Source organism: Capricornis sumatraensis, chromosome 13 (assembly GCF_032405125.1).
Source record: "Capricornis sumatraensis isolate serow.1 chromosome 13, serow.2, whole genome shotgun sequence".
Classification (NCBI taxonomy): Eukaryota; Metazoa; Chordata; class Mammalia; order Artiodactyla; family Bovidae; genus Capricornis; species Capricornis sumatraensis.
Window position 1 is genome coordinate 71428841 of NC_091081.1, and position 17308 is coordinate 71446148.

The 17308-nt window shown below is 36.9% G+C and overlaps 1 protein-coding gene across 1 annotated transcript in view; it reads left to right on the top strand.

Moving 5' to 3' along the window:
• Nucleotides 1–17308, top strand: part of ADGB (androglobin) — a 184515-nt gene that overhangs the window by 123932 nt on the left and 43275 nt on the right. The window contains exons 26-28 of the mRNA XM_068985429.1: nt 1216–1403; nt 8419–8603; nt 15869–16062. Of these exons, the coding sequence (XP_068841530.1) occupies nt 1216–1403; nt 8419–8603; nt 15869–16062 (567 nt within the window). The remainder of the gene's footprint in view (nt 1–1215; nt 1404–8418; nt 8604–15868; nt 16063–17308) is intronic.

The following is a 17308-nucleotide window of genomic DNA, read 5'->3' on the forward strand; positions in this document are numbered from 1 at the left end:
GTTTCTGGATATCTAAACACATCAGCTTCCCTCAAGCTCAGTTGGTAAAGAATCTGCCTGCAATGCAGGAGACCCAGGTTTGATTCCTGCATCTGGAAGATCCCCTGGAGAAGGAAATGACAATCCATTCCAGTATTCTTGCCTGGAGAATCCCATGGACAGAGGAATCTGGTGGGCTACAGTCCATGGGGTTGCAAAGAGTCAGATACAACTTAGCAACCAAACCACCGTAAACATCAGAGAGTTTTCTCTGCATCAGAAAGCAACTAGCATACAAAACCTGTATTTTCCTGCCTTGTTAGAAATGTCTGGAATTATAAACTCAGAATCGCTTTGAACTTCTGTGTGTTGTCACTTTCCCAGGTTCCTTAATTGCTTCTTTTCTCCAACTTAAAGAGCTCATCTCCAGGCTCACAACTGGGCTCCATGGAACCAGACCTCTGCTAATTCAACAGCTTTACTTGCCACTCATCATACCAAGGGAACAATATTTCCATAAACTCTTCTGCTTTTTTCATCTCATATTTAGAAAGGTGATTCTGAAAAGACAAGAAAATCAAGTAGGAAGCTATTCGGCTAATCCAGGAGGCAATGATAAAATAATAATAATAATAACTTGCCTTAGGTAGCATTAGAAGAATTAGAAGGAAATGTAGTAATCATCTACCACAGTTAAGCATTTTTTAATGGCTAGGGAAACATACAAACAGAAATATTAGACTGTTCCATTTTCTCCAAAAACATGTAAGATGAAAGTTTTTAAGAGGGATTTCAAAACATAATACTAAGTGATTTGTCACTTATGAAGAAATTTGAAGATTTTTATGTATATTAAGATAAAGCATTTTAGTACTGTGAAGCCATATATAGGAAGGGGCCTCCCAGGTGGCACTAATAGTAAAGAATCTGCCTGCCAGTGCAGGAGATATAAGAGACATGGGTTCAATCCCTGGGTCAGGAAGATCCCCTGGAGGAGGGTATGGCAATCCACTCCAGTATTCTTGCCTGGAGAATCCCATGGACAGAGGAGCCTGGTGGACTACAGTCCATAGGATCGCACAAAGTCAGACACAACTGAAGCGACTTAGCACCACCCATATATTGGAGGGAAGCTATGCTCACCACTATACTACCAACCCTAGTGAAAGCATACATTGTATCTTTGAAAACTAGTAACAATATTACTTACTTCAGTGTAATTCTTCTTTGTTGTAGAAAGGCTATACATTCGTGGCTGAAGCATATACTGGTGACATGTATGTGTCATCCTCACGATGGAAACTGCGCCTCATTGGTTCTTATCATCCACTCCCGTGCCTGTCTCGAGACCCTCCATGTAATACCTTTGCCATAAAGGAAATCAGAGATTATTACATACCCAATGATAAGAAAATTATATTCAGGTATGTAACAGAAAGGAAATGCATTCCTGTAAAGTATCAATATCTTGTATTAAATAGTTGACTTTAAATTTAAATATTTTATTTAAATATTGATATTATCAAAAATAATAAATCTTTTGGTAAAATCATAATTTTGAACTTCAGTTTTATGCTTTTGAAAACAGAGAGCAATATGATTATATAAATGTTATGTAAGATCCAGCCTATGTTGCATGTGTGGTTTCTTAGTTCTCATCCTATTTTTGTTGCTGTCTGGTCACTCAGCCGTGTCTGACTCTTTGCGACCCTGTGGACTGCAGCATGCCAAGCTTCCCTGTCCATTACCAACTCCCAGACCATGCTCAAACTCATGTCCACTGAGTTTGAGCTCATGTCCATCATCATCCATGTAGTGATGCCATACAACCATCTCTTCCTCTGTCATCCCCTTCTCCTCCCTACCTCCAATCTTTCCCAGCATCAGGGTCTTTTCTAATGAGTCAGCTCTTTGCATCAGGTGGCCAAAGTATTGAAGCTTCAGCTTTGGCATCAGTCCTTATGATGAATATTTAGGATTGATTTCCTTAGGATTAACTTGTTTGATCTCCTTGCAGTTCAAGGGATTCTCAAGAGTCTTCTCCAACACCACATCAAAAGCATCAATTTTTCGGTGCTCAACCTTCTTCATGGTCCAACTTTCACATCCATACATGACTACTGGAAAAACCATAGCTTTGATTATACACACCTATACGGCAAAGTAATGTCTGTGCTTTTTAATATGCTGTCTAGGTTTGTCATAGCTTTTCTTTCAAGGAGCAAGCATCTTTTAATTTCATGGCTGCAGTCACCACCTGCAGTGATTTTGGAGTTCAAGAAAATAAAGTCTCACTGTTAACTTATATGCAGAGTACATCATGAGAAATGCTGGATTGGAAGAAACACAAGCTGGAATCAAGATTGCCGGGAGAAATATCAATAACCTCAGATATGCAGATGACACCACCCTTATGGCAGAAAGTGAAGAGGAACTAAAAAGCCTCTTGATGAAAGTGAAAGAGGAGAGTGAAAAAATTGGCTTAAACCTCAACATTGAGAAAACGAAGATCATGGCATCTGGTCCCATCACTTCATTGGAAATAGATGGGGAAACAGTGGAAACAGTGTCAGACTTTATTTTGGGGGGGCTCCAAAATCACTGCAGATGGTGATTGCAGCCATGAAATTAAAAGACGCTTACTCCTTGGAAGAAAAGTTATGACCAACCTAGATAGCATATTCAAAAGCAAAGACATTACTTTGCCGACTAAGGTCCGTCTAGTCAAGGCTATGGTTTTTCCAGTAGTAATGTATGGATGTGAGAGTTGGACTGTGAAGAAGGCAGAGTGCCGAAGAATTGATGCTTTTGAACTGTGGTGTTGGAGAAGACTCTTGAGAGTCCCTTGGACTGCAAGGAGATCCAACCAGTCTATTCTGAAGGATATCAGCCCTGGGATTTCTTTGGAAGGAATGATGCTAAAGCTGAAACTCCAGTACTTTGGCCACCTCATGCGAAGAGTTGACTCATTGGAAAAGACTCTGATGCTGGGAGGGATTGGGGGCAGGAGGAGAAGGGGACGACCGAGGATGAGATGGCTGGATGGCATCACTGACTCGATGGACATGAGTCTGAGTGAACTCTGGGAGTTGGTGATGGACAGGGAGGCCTGGCGTGCTGTGATTCATGGGGTTGCAAAGAGTCAGACACAACTGAGAGACTGAACTGAACTGTTTCTATTGTTGCCTATCTATTTGCCATAAAGTGTTGGGACTGGATGCCTGATCTTAGTTTTCTGAATGTTGAGTTTTAAGTCAACTTTTTCACTCTCCTCTTTCACCTTCCTCGAGAGGCTCTTAGTTATCCTATTTGACTTTCATTAAACATCCTTCATAACACTCTTCCTTCTTTTTACTCTCTCCTTGTTCTGTCCCATCTCTGGTGCTTCTCTTGTGTTCAGTTCAGTTCAGTTGCTCAGTCATGTCCAACTCTTTGTGACCCCATGAACCACAGCACGCCAGGCCTCCCTGTCCATCACCAAATCCAAGAGTCCACCCAAACCCATGTCCATTAAGTCAGTGATGCCATCCAACCATCTCATCCTCTGTCATCCCCTTCTCCTCCTGACCTTGATCTTTCCCAGCATCAGGGTCTTTTCCAATGAGTCAGCTCTTCGCATCAGGTGGCCAAAGTATTGGAGTTTTAGCTTCAGCATCAGTCCGTCCAATGAATACCCAGGACTAATCTCCTTTAGGATGGACTGGTTGAATATCCTTGCAGTCCAAGGTACTCTCAAGAGTCTTCTTCAATACTGCAGTTCAAAAGCATCAATTCTTCAGTGCTCAGCTTTCTTTGTAGTCCAACTCTCACATCCATACATGACCACTGGAAAAAACCATAGCCTTGACTAGACTGACCTTTGTTGACAAAGTAATGTCTCTGCTTTTGAATATGCTGTCTAGCTTGGTCATAACTTTCCTTCCAAGGAATAAGTGTCTTTTAATGTCATGGCTGCAATCACCATCTGCAGTGATTTTCAAGCCCCCACCCCCACCCCCAGCCAAATAAAGTCAGCCACTCTTTCTACTGTTTCCCCATCTATTTGCCATGAAGTTATGGTACCGGATACCATGATCTTAGTTTTCTGAATGTTTAGTTTTAAGCCAACTTTTTACTCTCCTCTTTCACTTTCTCTTGTGTAGATTTCTCCTTATCTGCCAACTCATCCTTCTTTTCATACTTATCTATACATTCTCGTATCTCCCTGAGAATACATAGATAAGTAGTCCTCATCATGACTCTGCTCCCTTTCATTTATCAGAGCTTTTGGTTTTAATTCCCACACACTTCTCATCTTTGTGCCCTCCTCTTTATTCTCAGTGTCCTCCACTACTTCACAGTCTCATTATATTTTATCTACAGAAACACTGTGTTTCTGGAATACATGTCTCCATTATATTCACTTTTTCTTTATATTTTCTATTTCTCCCTCTCTTTCTCTACCACCTTATTCATTACATGTGTGTTAGTCACTCAGTTGTGTCCAGCTCTTTGCGACCATCATGGACTGTAGCCCTCCAGGCTCCTCTGTCCATGGAATTCTCCAGGCAAGAATACTGGGGTTCATAGTCATGTCCTTCTCTAGGAGATATTCCTGACCCAGGGTTAAAGCTGGGTCTCCCACATTGCAAGCAGATTCTCTACCATCTGAGCCACCAGGGAAGCCCCTATTCATTACACACCCATGCTTTACTCCTGGAATAGTTACCTAACACTCATGATTAAATACGTGATTCCCTTTCACTGAAATTTGGGAGATCGAAGCATCAGCCGAATTGATTCCTGCTGATGGCTGGGAGGGAGGAAATACCCCATGCTCTCTCCATCTTCTAGAGGTTGCTGGTCACTGACATTCTTTGGCTTGTTGATTTAAAACCCTGGTCTTTGTATTCCTGTTCATGCATCATTCTCCCTGTGTCTCTCTCTTTCCAGATTTCTCCTTTTCATAAGGTCCTCATTTTAACTTGATGATTTCTGGGAGATAACATCTCCAAGAATGGGGGCATGGTGAGGTGCTAGGGTTTAGGACTCCAGCAGGTTTTTGAGAGGAAACAATTTAACCTATAACAAACAGTGACAGTGAATATAGAGGGAAAATAAAGGACAAGGAAGTGAAATGGACAATCTTGGTTGATTATGGTTTGACTTGGGAAACTGTTGGAGAGCAAGTGTTGTTTATTTAAATAGAGGTTTCAGGAAGAGGACTCTATTTGCTGATTGGGCAAGAGAAAGACGATTAATTAATTCATTTTTACATGTTACACTTGGTAGGCCAGTGAAATGTATGAGAGATATTGCATAGGGTTGCTGGGTTGGACACATGGATTTGGAAATGATCATTCTATTTCTGCCCATTAAAGTGGCTGGGGAAGTTTGTACAAAAAGAGTCAGATACTGGACAGAATATATCAAATGTGAAAGTGAAAGTGAAGTCACTCAGTCATGTCTGACTCTTTGCGACCCGTGGACTGTAGCCCACCAAGCTCCTCCGTCCATGGGATTCTCCAGGCAAGAATACCGGAGTGGGTTGCCATTTCCTTTTCCAGGGAATCTTCCCAACCCAGGGATCAAACCCAGGTCTCCCACATTGCAGACAGACGCTTTAACTTCTGCACCACCAGGGAAGCCCTCAAATGCGAGAATCCAAGTACTAACATCAAAGATTTCAAGGGAGGAAAGGAAGCCAGGTTGAAAGAAGAAGGGTGGGGGGGGCGGCGAAAGGGGTGGCCTTACAGACGTCTCCTGCCACCTACAGATGCCCAGGCGTTATGGGACTTTTACCTGGGCCTCCAGAGAAGGGAGGACTGGAACTCGGCCTTACCAGAAATCAGACCAGACCAGAACCAGAATTCGAGTTCTCTGCCAAGAGGAGGTGATCAGTCTCTAATCCTCAGCTCAGGCTGAGGGCCCTTTGACCAGATTCCTGTGTCCAGGACCGGGGGACTAGAAAAACAGGGACGGATAGGAAGGGTTAAGGAGAGGAAAGAGAGAGGGAAGGGGAGAAAGGTCAATAAAGTCTCTTGTTCATTACCGGTCGGGGCACTCTGGCCAGTTGTCCGCATATTTATGAGAATGTCATATTTATGAGAATGTCGATGTGAGAGAAGTCTAAAAAAACACCCCTGAATTAGGAATTACAAAAACTGTTATGCCCATGGGGAAAGGTTTTTGAAGAAAGAAGAAAAGAGGGTTGATTCAACCCTGTCAAATTCCCCTGAGAGATCAAGGAAGATGAGAACTGAGATTTCGTAGGGTAGTGACAAGCTGCTTGAAACCATAGCAAGAGCAAGTTTAGCACTTTGTTGGGGGCAGAGTGAAGCGTTGTGAGTGAGTAGAAGGTGATGAGCTGAGACAGTAGAAGTTGGCAACTCTTCTTAGACTATAAGTTGGGGAGTAAAATAGAGCTGAGGCTGAACAGCAGGGTTGATTGAAGATATTTTTCAGTTTGGTTTTTGTCTTGTTTTGATCTGTTTTTAAACAGGTGAGACCTCCATGGGTACAAAAGCCAAAATCAAGTAGTAAAGTGAGGAAACAAGATACAGAAGAGAGAAGAGAGAAAGGCAAATTTGTAGAGAAATTGAAAGTTTATAGAATCCCGAGCATTTGCAAGGATTCACCTAAAGTAGGAAAGAACTCCAACAAAAAGTTGAGCAATCTTAGACTGCATTAAGGGACAGAGTCAGGAATTTTCATTCTTTTTCCAAGAGGTTCCCAACCAGCATGGTTAAAGGGTGAGAGCACAGGTGATAAGTAATACTTTTGATTTCTATTTCTGTGGCTCAAAGAAAACACTTGACAGTAAAGTTTTGAAAGCTACCGCCAGTTGTGCTCTCTGTTCCACTGGAGAGGAGGGAGTGATGGAAAGGTGCAATGTGGCAGTAGTTTGCAATCTATCAAATTTTATCAGTGAGTGCATCAGTTCAGTTCACTTCAGTCACTCATTCATGTCCGACTCTTTGCGACCCTATGAATCGCAGCACGCCAGGCCACCCTGTCCATCACCAACTCCCGGAGTTCACTCAGACTCACGTCCATCAAGTCAATGATGCCATCCAGCCATCTCATCCTCTGTCGTCCCCTTCTCCTCCTGCCCCCAATCCTTCTCAGCATCAGAGTCTTTTCCAGTGACTCAACTCTTCACATGAGGTGTCCAAAGTACTGGAGTTTCAGCTTCAGCATCATTCCCTCCAAAGAAATCCCAAGGCTGATCTCCTTCAGAATGGACTGGTTGGATCTCCTTGCAGTCCAAGGGGCTCTCAAGAGTCTTCTCCAACACCACAGTTCAAAAGCATCAATTCTTCAGTGCTCAGCCTTCTTCACAGTCCAACTCTCACAACGATACATGACCACTGGAAAAACCATAGCCTTGACTAGATGGACTTTGTTGGCAAAGTAATGTCTCTGCTTTTCAATATGCTATCTAGATTGATCATAACTTTTCTTCCAAGGAGTAAGCGTCTTTTAATTTCATGGCTGCAGTCACCATCTGCAGTGATTTTGGAGCCCCCCAAAATAAAGTCTGACACTGTTTTCACTGTTTCCCCATCTATTTCCCATGAAGTGATGGGACCAGATGCCATGATCTTAGTTTTCTGAATGTTGAGCTGTAAGCCAACTTTTTCACTCTCCACTTACACTTTCATCAAGAGGCTTTTTAGTTCCTCTTCACTTTCTGCCATAAGGGTGGTGTCATCTGCATATCTGAGGTTATTGATATTTCTCCCAGCAATCTTGATTCCAGCTTGTGCTTCTTCCAGTTTCTCATGATGTGCTCTGTATAGAAGTTAAATAAGCAGGGTGACAATATACAGCCTTGACGTACTCCTTTTCCTATTTGGAACAGTCTATTGTTCCATGTCCAGTTCTAACTGTTGCTTCCTGACCTGCATATAGGTTTCTCAAGAGGCAGGTTAGGTGCTCTGGTATTCCCATCTCTTTCAGAATTTTCCAGTTTATTGTGATCCACACAGTCAAAGGCTTTGGCATAGTCAATAAAGCAGAAATAGATGTTTTTCTGGAACTCTCTTGCTTTTTTGATGATCCAGCAGATGTTGGCAATTTGATCTCTGGTTCCTCTGCCTTTTCTAAAACGAGCTTGAACATCTGGAAGTTCACGGTTCACGTATTGCTGAAGCCTGGCTTGGAAAATTTTGAGCATTACTTTACTAGCGTGTGAGATGAGTGCAATTGTCATATCTAAATAAAACGTTATATATCTCTGCTTGGGATGTGATAGTAATAAACACCTCATACGTAATTTCATTTTACTCGAGCATACTGGGATCTTTTCCCAGGTCTGTAACAGCACTAATATTTCCAGGATTTTAACTGACTGTATAAAGTAGGTTTACTTGTAGATTATCATATTAGTAAATAATACAATTTCCTTAGTAATTTGAAGAAAAGACTGTTGATAAAGATGAATGTTTTTCTTTACAGGTATTCAGTTAAAGTTGCATTGCCACATCCTGTTACAATACACGTACGCACATCCAAACCAGATGTATTCATCAAGCTACAGATCTTAGAAAATGAAGAAGTTATCGTGAGCTCCACTGGGAAGGGTCAAGCTATCATACCAGCAATTAACTTCTTGGGGAATGAGAAAGCCTTAAGCTCCCAGTGTAAGTTTGGCTTTTAAAATTGGTCATTCATAAACAGATATTTATGTAACTGATGGTTAAAATGTTTTAAGATAAAATAGCAAGTAAAATCAGTAAAATTTAATACCATAGTATTTTTAGAAAACTACTGCATTTGTGCATGACATTAATCCCTGAAGAGCAATAGATTTGTTATAATTGCACTTTAAAGACTTTATTACTTGAGCCCTATCAAATTTTCAACTAAGAAATAGATTTTTATTATTTTGAAATAATTTTTTAATTAATTAATTTATTTTAATTGGAGGCTAATTACTTTACAATATGGTAGTGATTTTTGCCAAACATTGACATGAATCAGCCACGGGTGCACATGTGTTCCCCATCCAGAACCCTCTCCCCACCTTCCTCCCCATCCCATCCCCTAGGGTCATCCCCCCACACCAGCCCTGAGTGCCCTGCCTTATGCATCGAACCTGAACTGGCGATCTGCTTCACATATAATATACATGTCTCAAAGCTACCCTCTCAAATCATCTCACCCTTGCCTTTTCCCAGAGTCCAAAAGACTGTTCTTTACATCTGTGTCTCTTTTTTTTTTTTACTTTTATCCCAAATTCATCATTTTTAGATAATATTCTACTTATTAAAATTAATAAAAATGTTGAAATTATTACCTGCAATGTAATATTCACAAGAGCTTTTAACTAATAAAATTATTTCTGAAATAAGGGATAACAGTGATACTGTAAGATATATTCATTTATTTTAATAACTTGATTATGACTATAAAAGTAACACATGCCCAATGTAGAAAGCTGAAAAATAGAAAATTATAAACAAGGCAGCAAGAAATCCTTTGTAATCATACAACCCAGAAAAAAGAAATACTGTTAGCATATTAGCTTTTACACCTCTACTGTCCATTTTTACATTCTCATTTTAAACAAAAGTAGAATATTACCAGTTTTGGTAATTGATATTTGTTTTTTTTGTTTGTGACATTGCTTGGGGTCTTCAAACCTATGTTGAATAAGAGTGATGATTATATACTTCTTTTTCTTAAATAAGAAGGCTTAGAGCATTTACCATTTAGTATGATGTTTGTTGTTGACTTCTGATAAATGCCCTTTATAGTATTTAAGAAAGTTTTTTTCTATTGATAACTAAGGATTTTAATATAGGTTTGAAACTTTATTGGTTACTTCTTTGTTTATAAAAATCATCAGATTTTATCCCTTTGTGTCTCATAAATTAATTTTTAATTTGGAATACATTCTTGAAATAAAACTTATTTATCCATGATGTTTCAATACAATCCTATGTTTTGAATATGCTATTTTATTTGGTTTGTTAGATTATATTTTCCCTTTAACTTTTAACTATTATAATATTTTCATAATTTCCAAATAACTGTTTTAGCTGGTCTTCTGTTGTTAATATCTACTTAAACTTTTGGAGTTAGTGTGATTTATATATTTTCATTTTGAGCATTGGATAGATGTTTTCACTGCAACCTAATTCAAATCAGTTTTGGTTAGTATTACATTAAGGTTTATAAAGAACACTTATTCTCTATTTTAGAGGTAAATGATTTGATGTCTAAATATATTGCACTCACACACATATTCTCGCTATGTATATATAATAAAAAGAAAACTTGCTAGTTGCAATATTTAAAATCTCAATTGTCATTTACATTTTATCTTATTGGCTTGTAATTTTTTGAAAAAAGTATGTTAAGATCTATTTTAATTGTAAACTGTGTACAAATTTATCTCTAATATTTTCCAGTTTACATATCTATATGTTACATTGTTAGTTGCAAAAAGTTCTACATTTGCTTTATATTTATTGATATGCTGTATTTTTTAAATGAATATAAAGCAGTATTTTTTCAACTTTAATAGATTTTATGATAGTAATGCTGGTTCTTCATTTGTTATCATTTGCCTGTTCATTTTGGTTCACACATTTAGCTTTTCAACCTTTCTCTTATAAATGAGTAATTTTTCCACTAAATCTAAGATTCTAATCTCTGAAATGGGGTGATGTAATCCACTTACATTTATTTTGATAAGCTTGCTTTTTCTGATTTCTGCCTTCATGCTTTATTTTAAAATTGATTATACTGTCTAGCTGATCTTTGCATAACTATGTGGTGGCTGGCATACTTCCTGATCTCTCATTATTCCCAATAGCATTTATGCTGATTATCTCAAGTATATAAGCAAATTACTAAAAAGAATTTACCTGTCGCCTATTTTCTAATAGTCATACGTTTCTTTTCTTTCTCCTTTTTAAAATAACTGCAACCAAATCAAGACTCTTTCTCCTCTGTTATTGACCTTGGAAACTGTTATTGCAGCCCAGGGGCATTCCTTTCCAATATGAATGAAAATCTGGAGGAGCAGAGAATTGAGAAGACACTACTTTGTAATGACACAATTAGGGCACAGATGTCATGCTTTAGACACAGGAAGGTGGGAAATTCCCTATTACATCAGTAATACAATGAACTTAGTTAAAACAGCAAATTAATTCAGATCATGTCTCCTTTCCTCCCACCTTTTTCCCTTTAGCCCTGAACATCCTCTGGATCGTCTTCAGTACTAGTTCATGTTTCTGCTTTGTGGCTTTTCATGCCAATCTGCCTGCACCATCTCTATATACTTATTTGGATAAGCCCAAATAACAAAATATGATATTTATACATATTTCTCTTCAAGTATGTTAAGACCAGTAAGGGTACTATTAGGTTTTGCTGGTCCAAATTCCACTCTTACTCTTGAAGATGACTTTGTTTTCTTTTCTCTAATCCATGTTGTACAGATTTTTTTTTTTTTTTTTGCTTTACTTCATGTAGGAATACTGTGATTCCAAAACTTTAGCAGGTCCTGTGGGCGATTCTCCTATCCTATTTACAGCCTTAACATCTTTTCTTTAAGTAAGTAGTTGCCCCTAACATTACTCTCCAAAGTTTTTTATTTATATTCATAGAGGCAATAAACACTGTAATGATAAACACTGTAGTCTATCATATATCATAAACACTGTAATGTAGTTTATCATATGTCATAAACACTGTAATGATAAACACTGTATGATAAACACTGTAGTTTATCATATCAGTTTAGTTCAGCTCAGTTGCTCAGTCGTGTCTGACTCTTTGCAAACCCATGGACTGCAACACACTATGCTTCACTGTCCATCACCAACTCCTGGAGCTTGCTCAAATTCCTGTCCATTGAGTCAGGGATGCCATCCAACCATCTCATCCTCTGCCATCCCCTTCTCCTCCTGCTCATATAGCTTATCATTATTTCACTTTAAAAGTTAGCATTTTATGGCTGAGTAATATTCAGTTCAGTCCAGTCACTCAGTCTTGTCCAACTCTTTGCGACTGAGTAATATTACTCAGCCATAAAAAGGAACGCATTTGAGTCCGTTCTAATGAGGTGGATGAACCTAGAACCTATTATGCAGAGTGAAGTGAATCAGAAAGAGAGAGATAAATAATGTATTCTAACACATATATACAGAATCTAGAAAAGTGGTACTGAAGAATTTATTTACAGAGCAACAGTGGAGAAACAGACATAGAGAATAGACTTATGGACATGGGGAGAGGGGAAGAGAGGGTGAGATGTATGGAAAGAGTAACATGGAAACTTACATCACCATATGTAAAATACATAGCCAATGGGAGCTGGCTGTATGGCTCAGGAAACTCAAATAGGGGCTCTGCATCAACCTAGAGGGGTGGGGTGGGGAGGGACGTGGGAGAGAGTTTCAAAAGGGAGAGGATATAAGTATACCTATGCCTATTCATGGTGAGATTTGACAGAAAACAGCAAAATTCTATAAAGCAATTATCCTTCAAAAAATTAATTTTTTTAAAAGTTAGCTTTAGCAAGAGAATCACACATAAACATTTGACACAATGGTATTTTTTTACTTCTGGCCAAGAAAGTGACAGCAATGGAGGAGAAAGATAATGAGAACATAATTCAGAAATTGACCCCAAATTCGAGCCATTATCCAAGAATGTTCTTCTTTTACAAGATGCTTCTATTTCATAAATGTATTTCTAAATAAACTTAAACTTTAAAATTTAAATTTTAAATTTCCCCTGAAACCAAAAATGGCATTTTCCTTCTGATTGCTTTGAATATATAGATTAATTATACCTTCATAGTATTGAATTTCTATGCAAGTAAAGGCTATTTATTTCCATCTATTCAGGACTTCTTTTATGGTTCACAGAAAAGATTGAAAATTTTCTCCATAGAAGCTGATAGATTAGCTATCATAAATTAGATATTTTCTTTATTTAGATGTCAGATAGACTCTTATTTTTAAAGAATGCTATTAGTTTATGTTTATGAATCATATAAGCAGATATGAAATTTCTTTTCCTTTCTAAACGTTTTTTAAGGTGCTTCTCTTGGAAACATATCCATTTATGAATTTTTTGCTGTATGTATTTCTGGAAGGCCCCCACCAAAAATACATGCAAAAAAATGTGTCTATGTGTGTTATATTTGTAGTGAAATGGGACATGACAGATTAAGCTATATATTCTATAAGCAAACACAGAAAAGTAAAGTGTTAAGTCGCTCAGTCGTGTCTGACTCTTGAGATCCCACAGATTATAGCCCTCCAGGTTCCTCTCTCCATGGGATTCTCCTGGCAAGAATATTGGAGTGGGTTGCCACTCTGTTCTCCAGAGAATCTTCCAGACCCAGTGATCAAACCCAGGTCTCTTACATCGCAGGCAGTTTCTTTACCATCTGAGCCACCAGGGAAGCCTGTAAACAAACATTATATGGTACTAAAGAAGAAATAAATTCCATTTCAAATATATGGACGGCTTTGAAATGAGCTAGGAACAAAAATCTTGAGCCTCTTTAGGTTTTTTGCTATCTCGTGGAAATTTTTAAAGCGTGTCTGTATACCTCATATACTTATTAGGAATAATATTTTACATCAGTACTCATGCTGTAAAGGTAATATAAAATTCATAATTTTCCACAAAATTTTCTTCAGTTCAGTCGCTCAGTCATGTCCGACTCTTTGCAACCCCATGAATCGCAGCATGCCAGGCCTCCCTGTTCATCACCAACTCCCGGAGTCTACCTAAACCCATATCCGTTGAGTGGGTGACACCATCCATCCATCTCATCCTCTGTCATCCCCTTCTCCTCCTGCCCTCGATCTTTCCCAACATCAGAGTCTTTTCCAATGAATCAGCTCTTCATGTGAGGTGGCCAAAGTATTGGAGTTTTAGTTTAGTATCAGTACTTCCAATGAATATTCAGGACTGATCTCCTTTAGGATGGACTGGTTGGATCTCCTTGCAGTCTAAGGGACTCTCAAGAGTCTTCTCCAACACCACAGTTCAAAAGCATCAATTCTTTGGTGCTCAGCTTTCTTCACAGTCCAACTCTCACATCCATACATGACCACTGGAAAAATCATAGCCTTGACTAGATGGACCTTTGTTGGCAAAGTAATGTCTCTGCTTTTCAATATGCTGTCTAGGTTGGTCACAACTTTCCTTCAAATCCTAGCAATTGAGGATTTGAGGAAGAAATATGTATGAGTAGTAGTAAAACATTTTATTTCGTATAGTTGTATAAGGTTCAAATTTGTTGATGATTTATCATAATTAATGCAAGCAATCTCCTACTGATAGTGATGTGTGATCATTCTAATCATTAGTTTATATAAACAGTACTTAATTTTTTAAAGAAATCTGAATAGACATTTTTCTAAACATGTAATATGCATATATTAGATAAATGCATAGAAGTAGAACTGTTGAGTCTCTGGGTACAGACAGTAGTGATTTTGGTATATATTGTCAAATTACCCTCCATTGAGTTTGCATAAATTTATCTTCTTTTACCCACTCCCCTGAATGACAGGGTTATCATATTTTTTGGTTCTTCATATTTCTGATTTCAATTTGAATGCTAAAAATTTATTTATATTTTGCTTACCATTAGAGTGGTTTAAGCATACTTTTATATATTTTATATATCACCTTTTAATATTTTCTTCTTTGAAAACAATTTTGAGTGCTTTGCCCATTTTTTAATTGGAATTAGTTGTTTTTTCTAATTTATGTGTAGGCTATCATATATTAAGGAAAATGTTTTCTTTATTTTATATTTGTTTCAAATATTTTTCATAACTGGGTTATGAATGATTAAGTACACATTTGAAGGAATTAATGAAGGAAAGGATAGGGAGTTTGTATGATTCATTTTTAATTTTTTATTGAAGTATAATCTACATAGAGCAAAAAAATAAATCTAAGTTGATGAGTTTTGATAAGTTTATCTATCAGTGTGACCTACACTCTTAACAAGATATAGAAAATTTCTGTTACCCAGAAAAATTCTCTCAGGCTATTTCTATTCAATTTCCCAACACCCAAAGAGGCAAGCACTGTTCACATTCCCATCACAATAAACTAGTTTGCATCTTCTAAAACTTCATAAAAAGTAAATACTCTTTTAGCACGGTCAACATAATGTTTTTAAGATACATCTATGTTGTTGCTACTCCATTCCTTTTTATATTGTTGAGTGTTATTCCATTGTATAGGTATACCATATGGTTTATAGCTTTAGATTTTTATTGGAATTTTGTTAAACTTGGGGAGCATTGGCATCTTAACAAAACTGAGTTTTCTGGTTCATGAACATATATCTTTAATTTCTCTCAACAATGTTTTATATCCTCAATGTACAGATTTTACAACTAGTTTATTATATTTCTATGTAAGAAATTTATTTTTATGGGAACTCCATCTAAGACTAAGAACTTATGTAAATTATATCATTTGATAGCTGTATTTAATTAACAAATCATGTGAGTAATGTAATGGTACTTATATGATTTGTCAATTATGAAATAATATAGACATTAAAAATTACAATAACATGCACCTGCATGGTATTAAACACTGAAGTGGTCAGAACATGAGGTATTAGTTTATTGTCATTCAAATGGTACATGAATGAGAATTTGTTGAATTGTACATTCTTATAGCAATCAGTGGTTGCTCAGAAAATGCATTGTTCTATCCAAGTCATATACCATTACAGTGTTTCTTTAAGACCAGGATATTTCCTAGAAGCCAGTGATGTTTTTTATCTCATGAAAAAATAAGTTGACCTGTCCCTTTGAGTGTGTTTTATAAGGATATAATAAATAACATGGTAATGATTATATATTCCACATATTTTAACATAAACAATATTTCTTATATTCAGCCAGCAAGCAAATTCTTTCAACTCATGCTGCTTTAAAGAAAGAGCAAGATTTATACATCAAGAAAAAATCTGCAGTAGGTCAGAAATCCTATAAAAGGCTTGGAAGTGCAATAGTAGACACTGGTCAGCCTATTATGGATGAAGAAACCAGTTATATACCCACTATAGATGAAAATGCTAGCACACCACAGCAGGTAATTAACATTTAGAAGATTTATTCAATTGTACTACTCCTAAAAGCTTAACATAAATCATAACAGGTATTTTCCTAAAATTGAAGAAATAAAGAGCAATGTATATAATTTAAGGCAGCAAATAAAAAATATGATTTATCCATTGGAGATCAAGAAAATAAATTAAATAAAAGAAATAAAAACAAAATGTCAAAACCAAGTCCTAATATGACAGTAATTGGGCCTCTCTAGTGGCTCAGCAGTAAAGAATCCACCTGCCAATGTAGGATGCCAGAGTTTGATCCCCAGGTCAGGGAGATCCCCTGGAAAAAGAAATGACAAGCCTCCAGTATTCTTGCCTGGAGAATTCCATGGACAGAGGAGCCTGGTGGGCTACAGTCCATGGGACATGACTACAGTCAGACACAACTGAGCAACTAACTGATCATACACAGAATTACATAGAAAAATCAATTAGCAATTAATACTTGAATATTTTAACACATACTTTTCAGAAAAGAGTAAATTAAGTTGAAAAACAAAATACATTTGATCAATAGGATTTGAAACATTAAGTATAAGCTTAATCTTTCAGATATCTACATAGAACACTTCACCTCATAAAAAGTAAATATACTTTTTCATAGAACACACAAGAAGCCTCAAAAAAACCCAAACTATATTGTGTAATTGTTATCTGAACATACTTTAATAATATAGAAATTAATAATTATCAGCTTAAAATCACATAAATGTGAAAACATGTAAATATACTAAATAATTTTTAGCTTAAAAATCCTTTAAAAAGAAAGTATTAAATACAAAGGGCTCAATAAAAATGAAAACTACAAATCAAAATTTGTAAACCACATCTAAAGTAGCATTCAGTGGAATGTTGACTTTTTAAATTAATTCATCAGAAAATATTAATTCAAACAAATGAACTAAGCTATTGAAACAAAAAAGTTAGAGAACAAGTAAAATAATAACTCAAAAATAAGAAGAAAAAATATTGATAAAATGAGAATAAAATTTAAGAAACGGGGAACAAAGTCTACAACAATTAAACTCTAAGCTTTTTAAGATTAATAAAAACGACATGCTTTTTGTAAGACCAATCAATTAAGAAAAAAGAAAGAAAATATAAATGAATTGAATATAGAACAAAAAATAGGATGAAGGTATAAATGCAAACAACAGGTTTAAATATTTTGTTTAAGTATTATATACAACTTTATACTAGCTAGAGCTACTCAGGTGGTGCTGG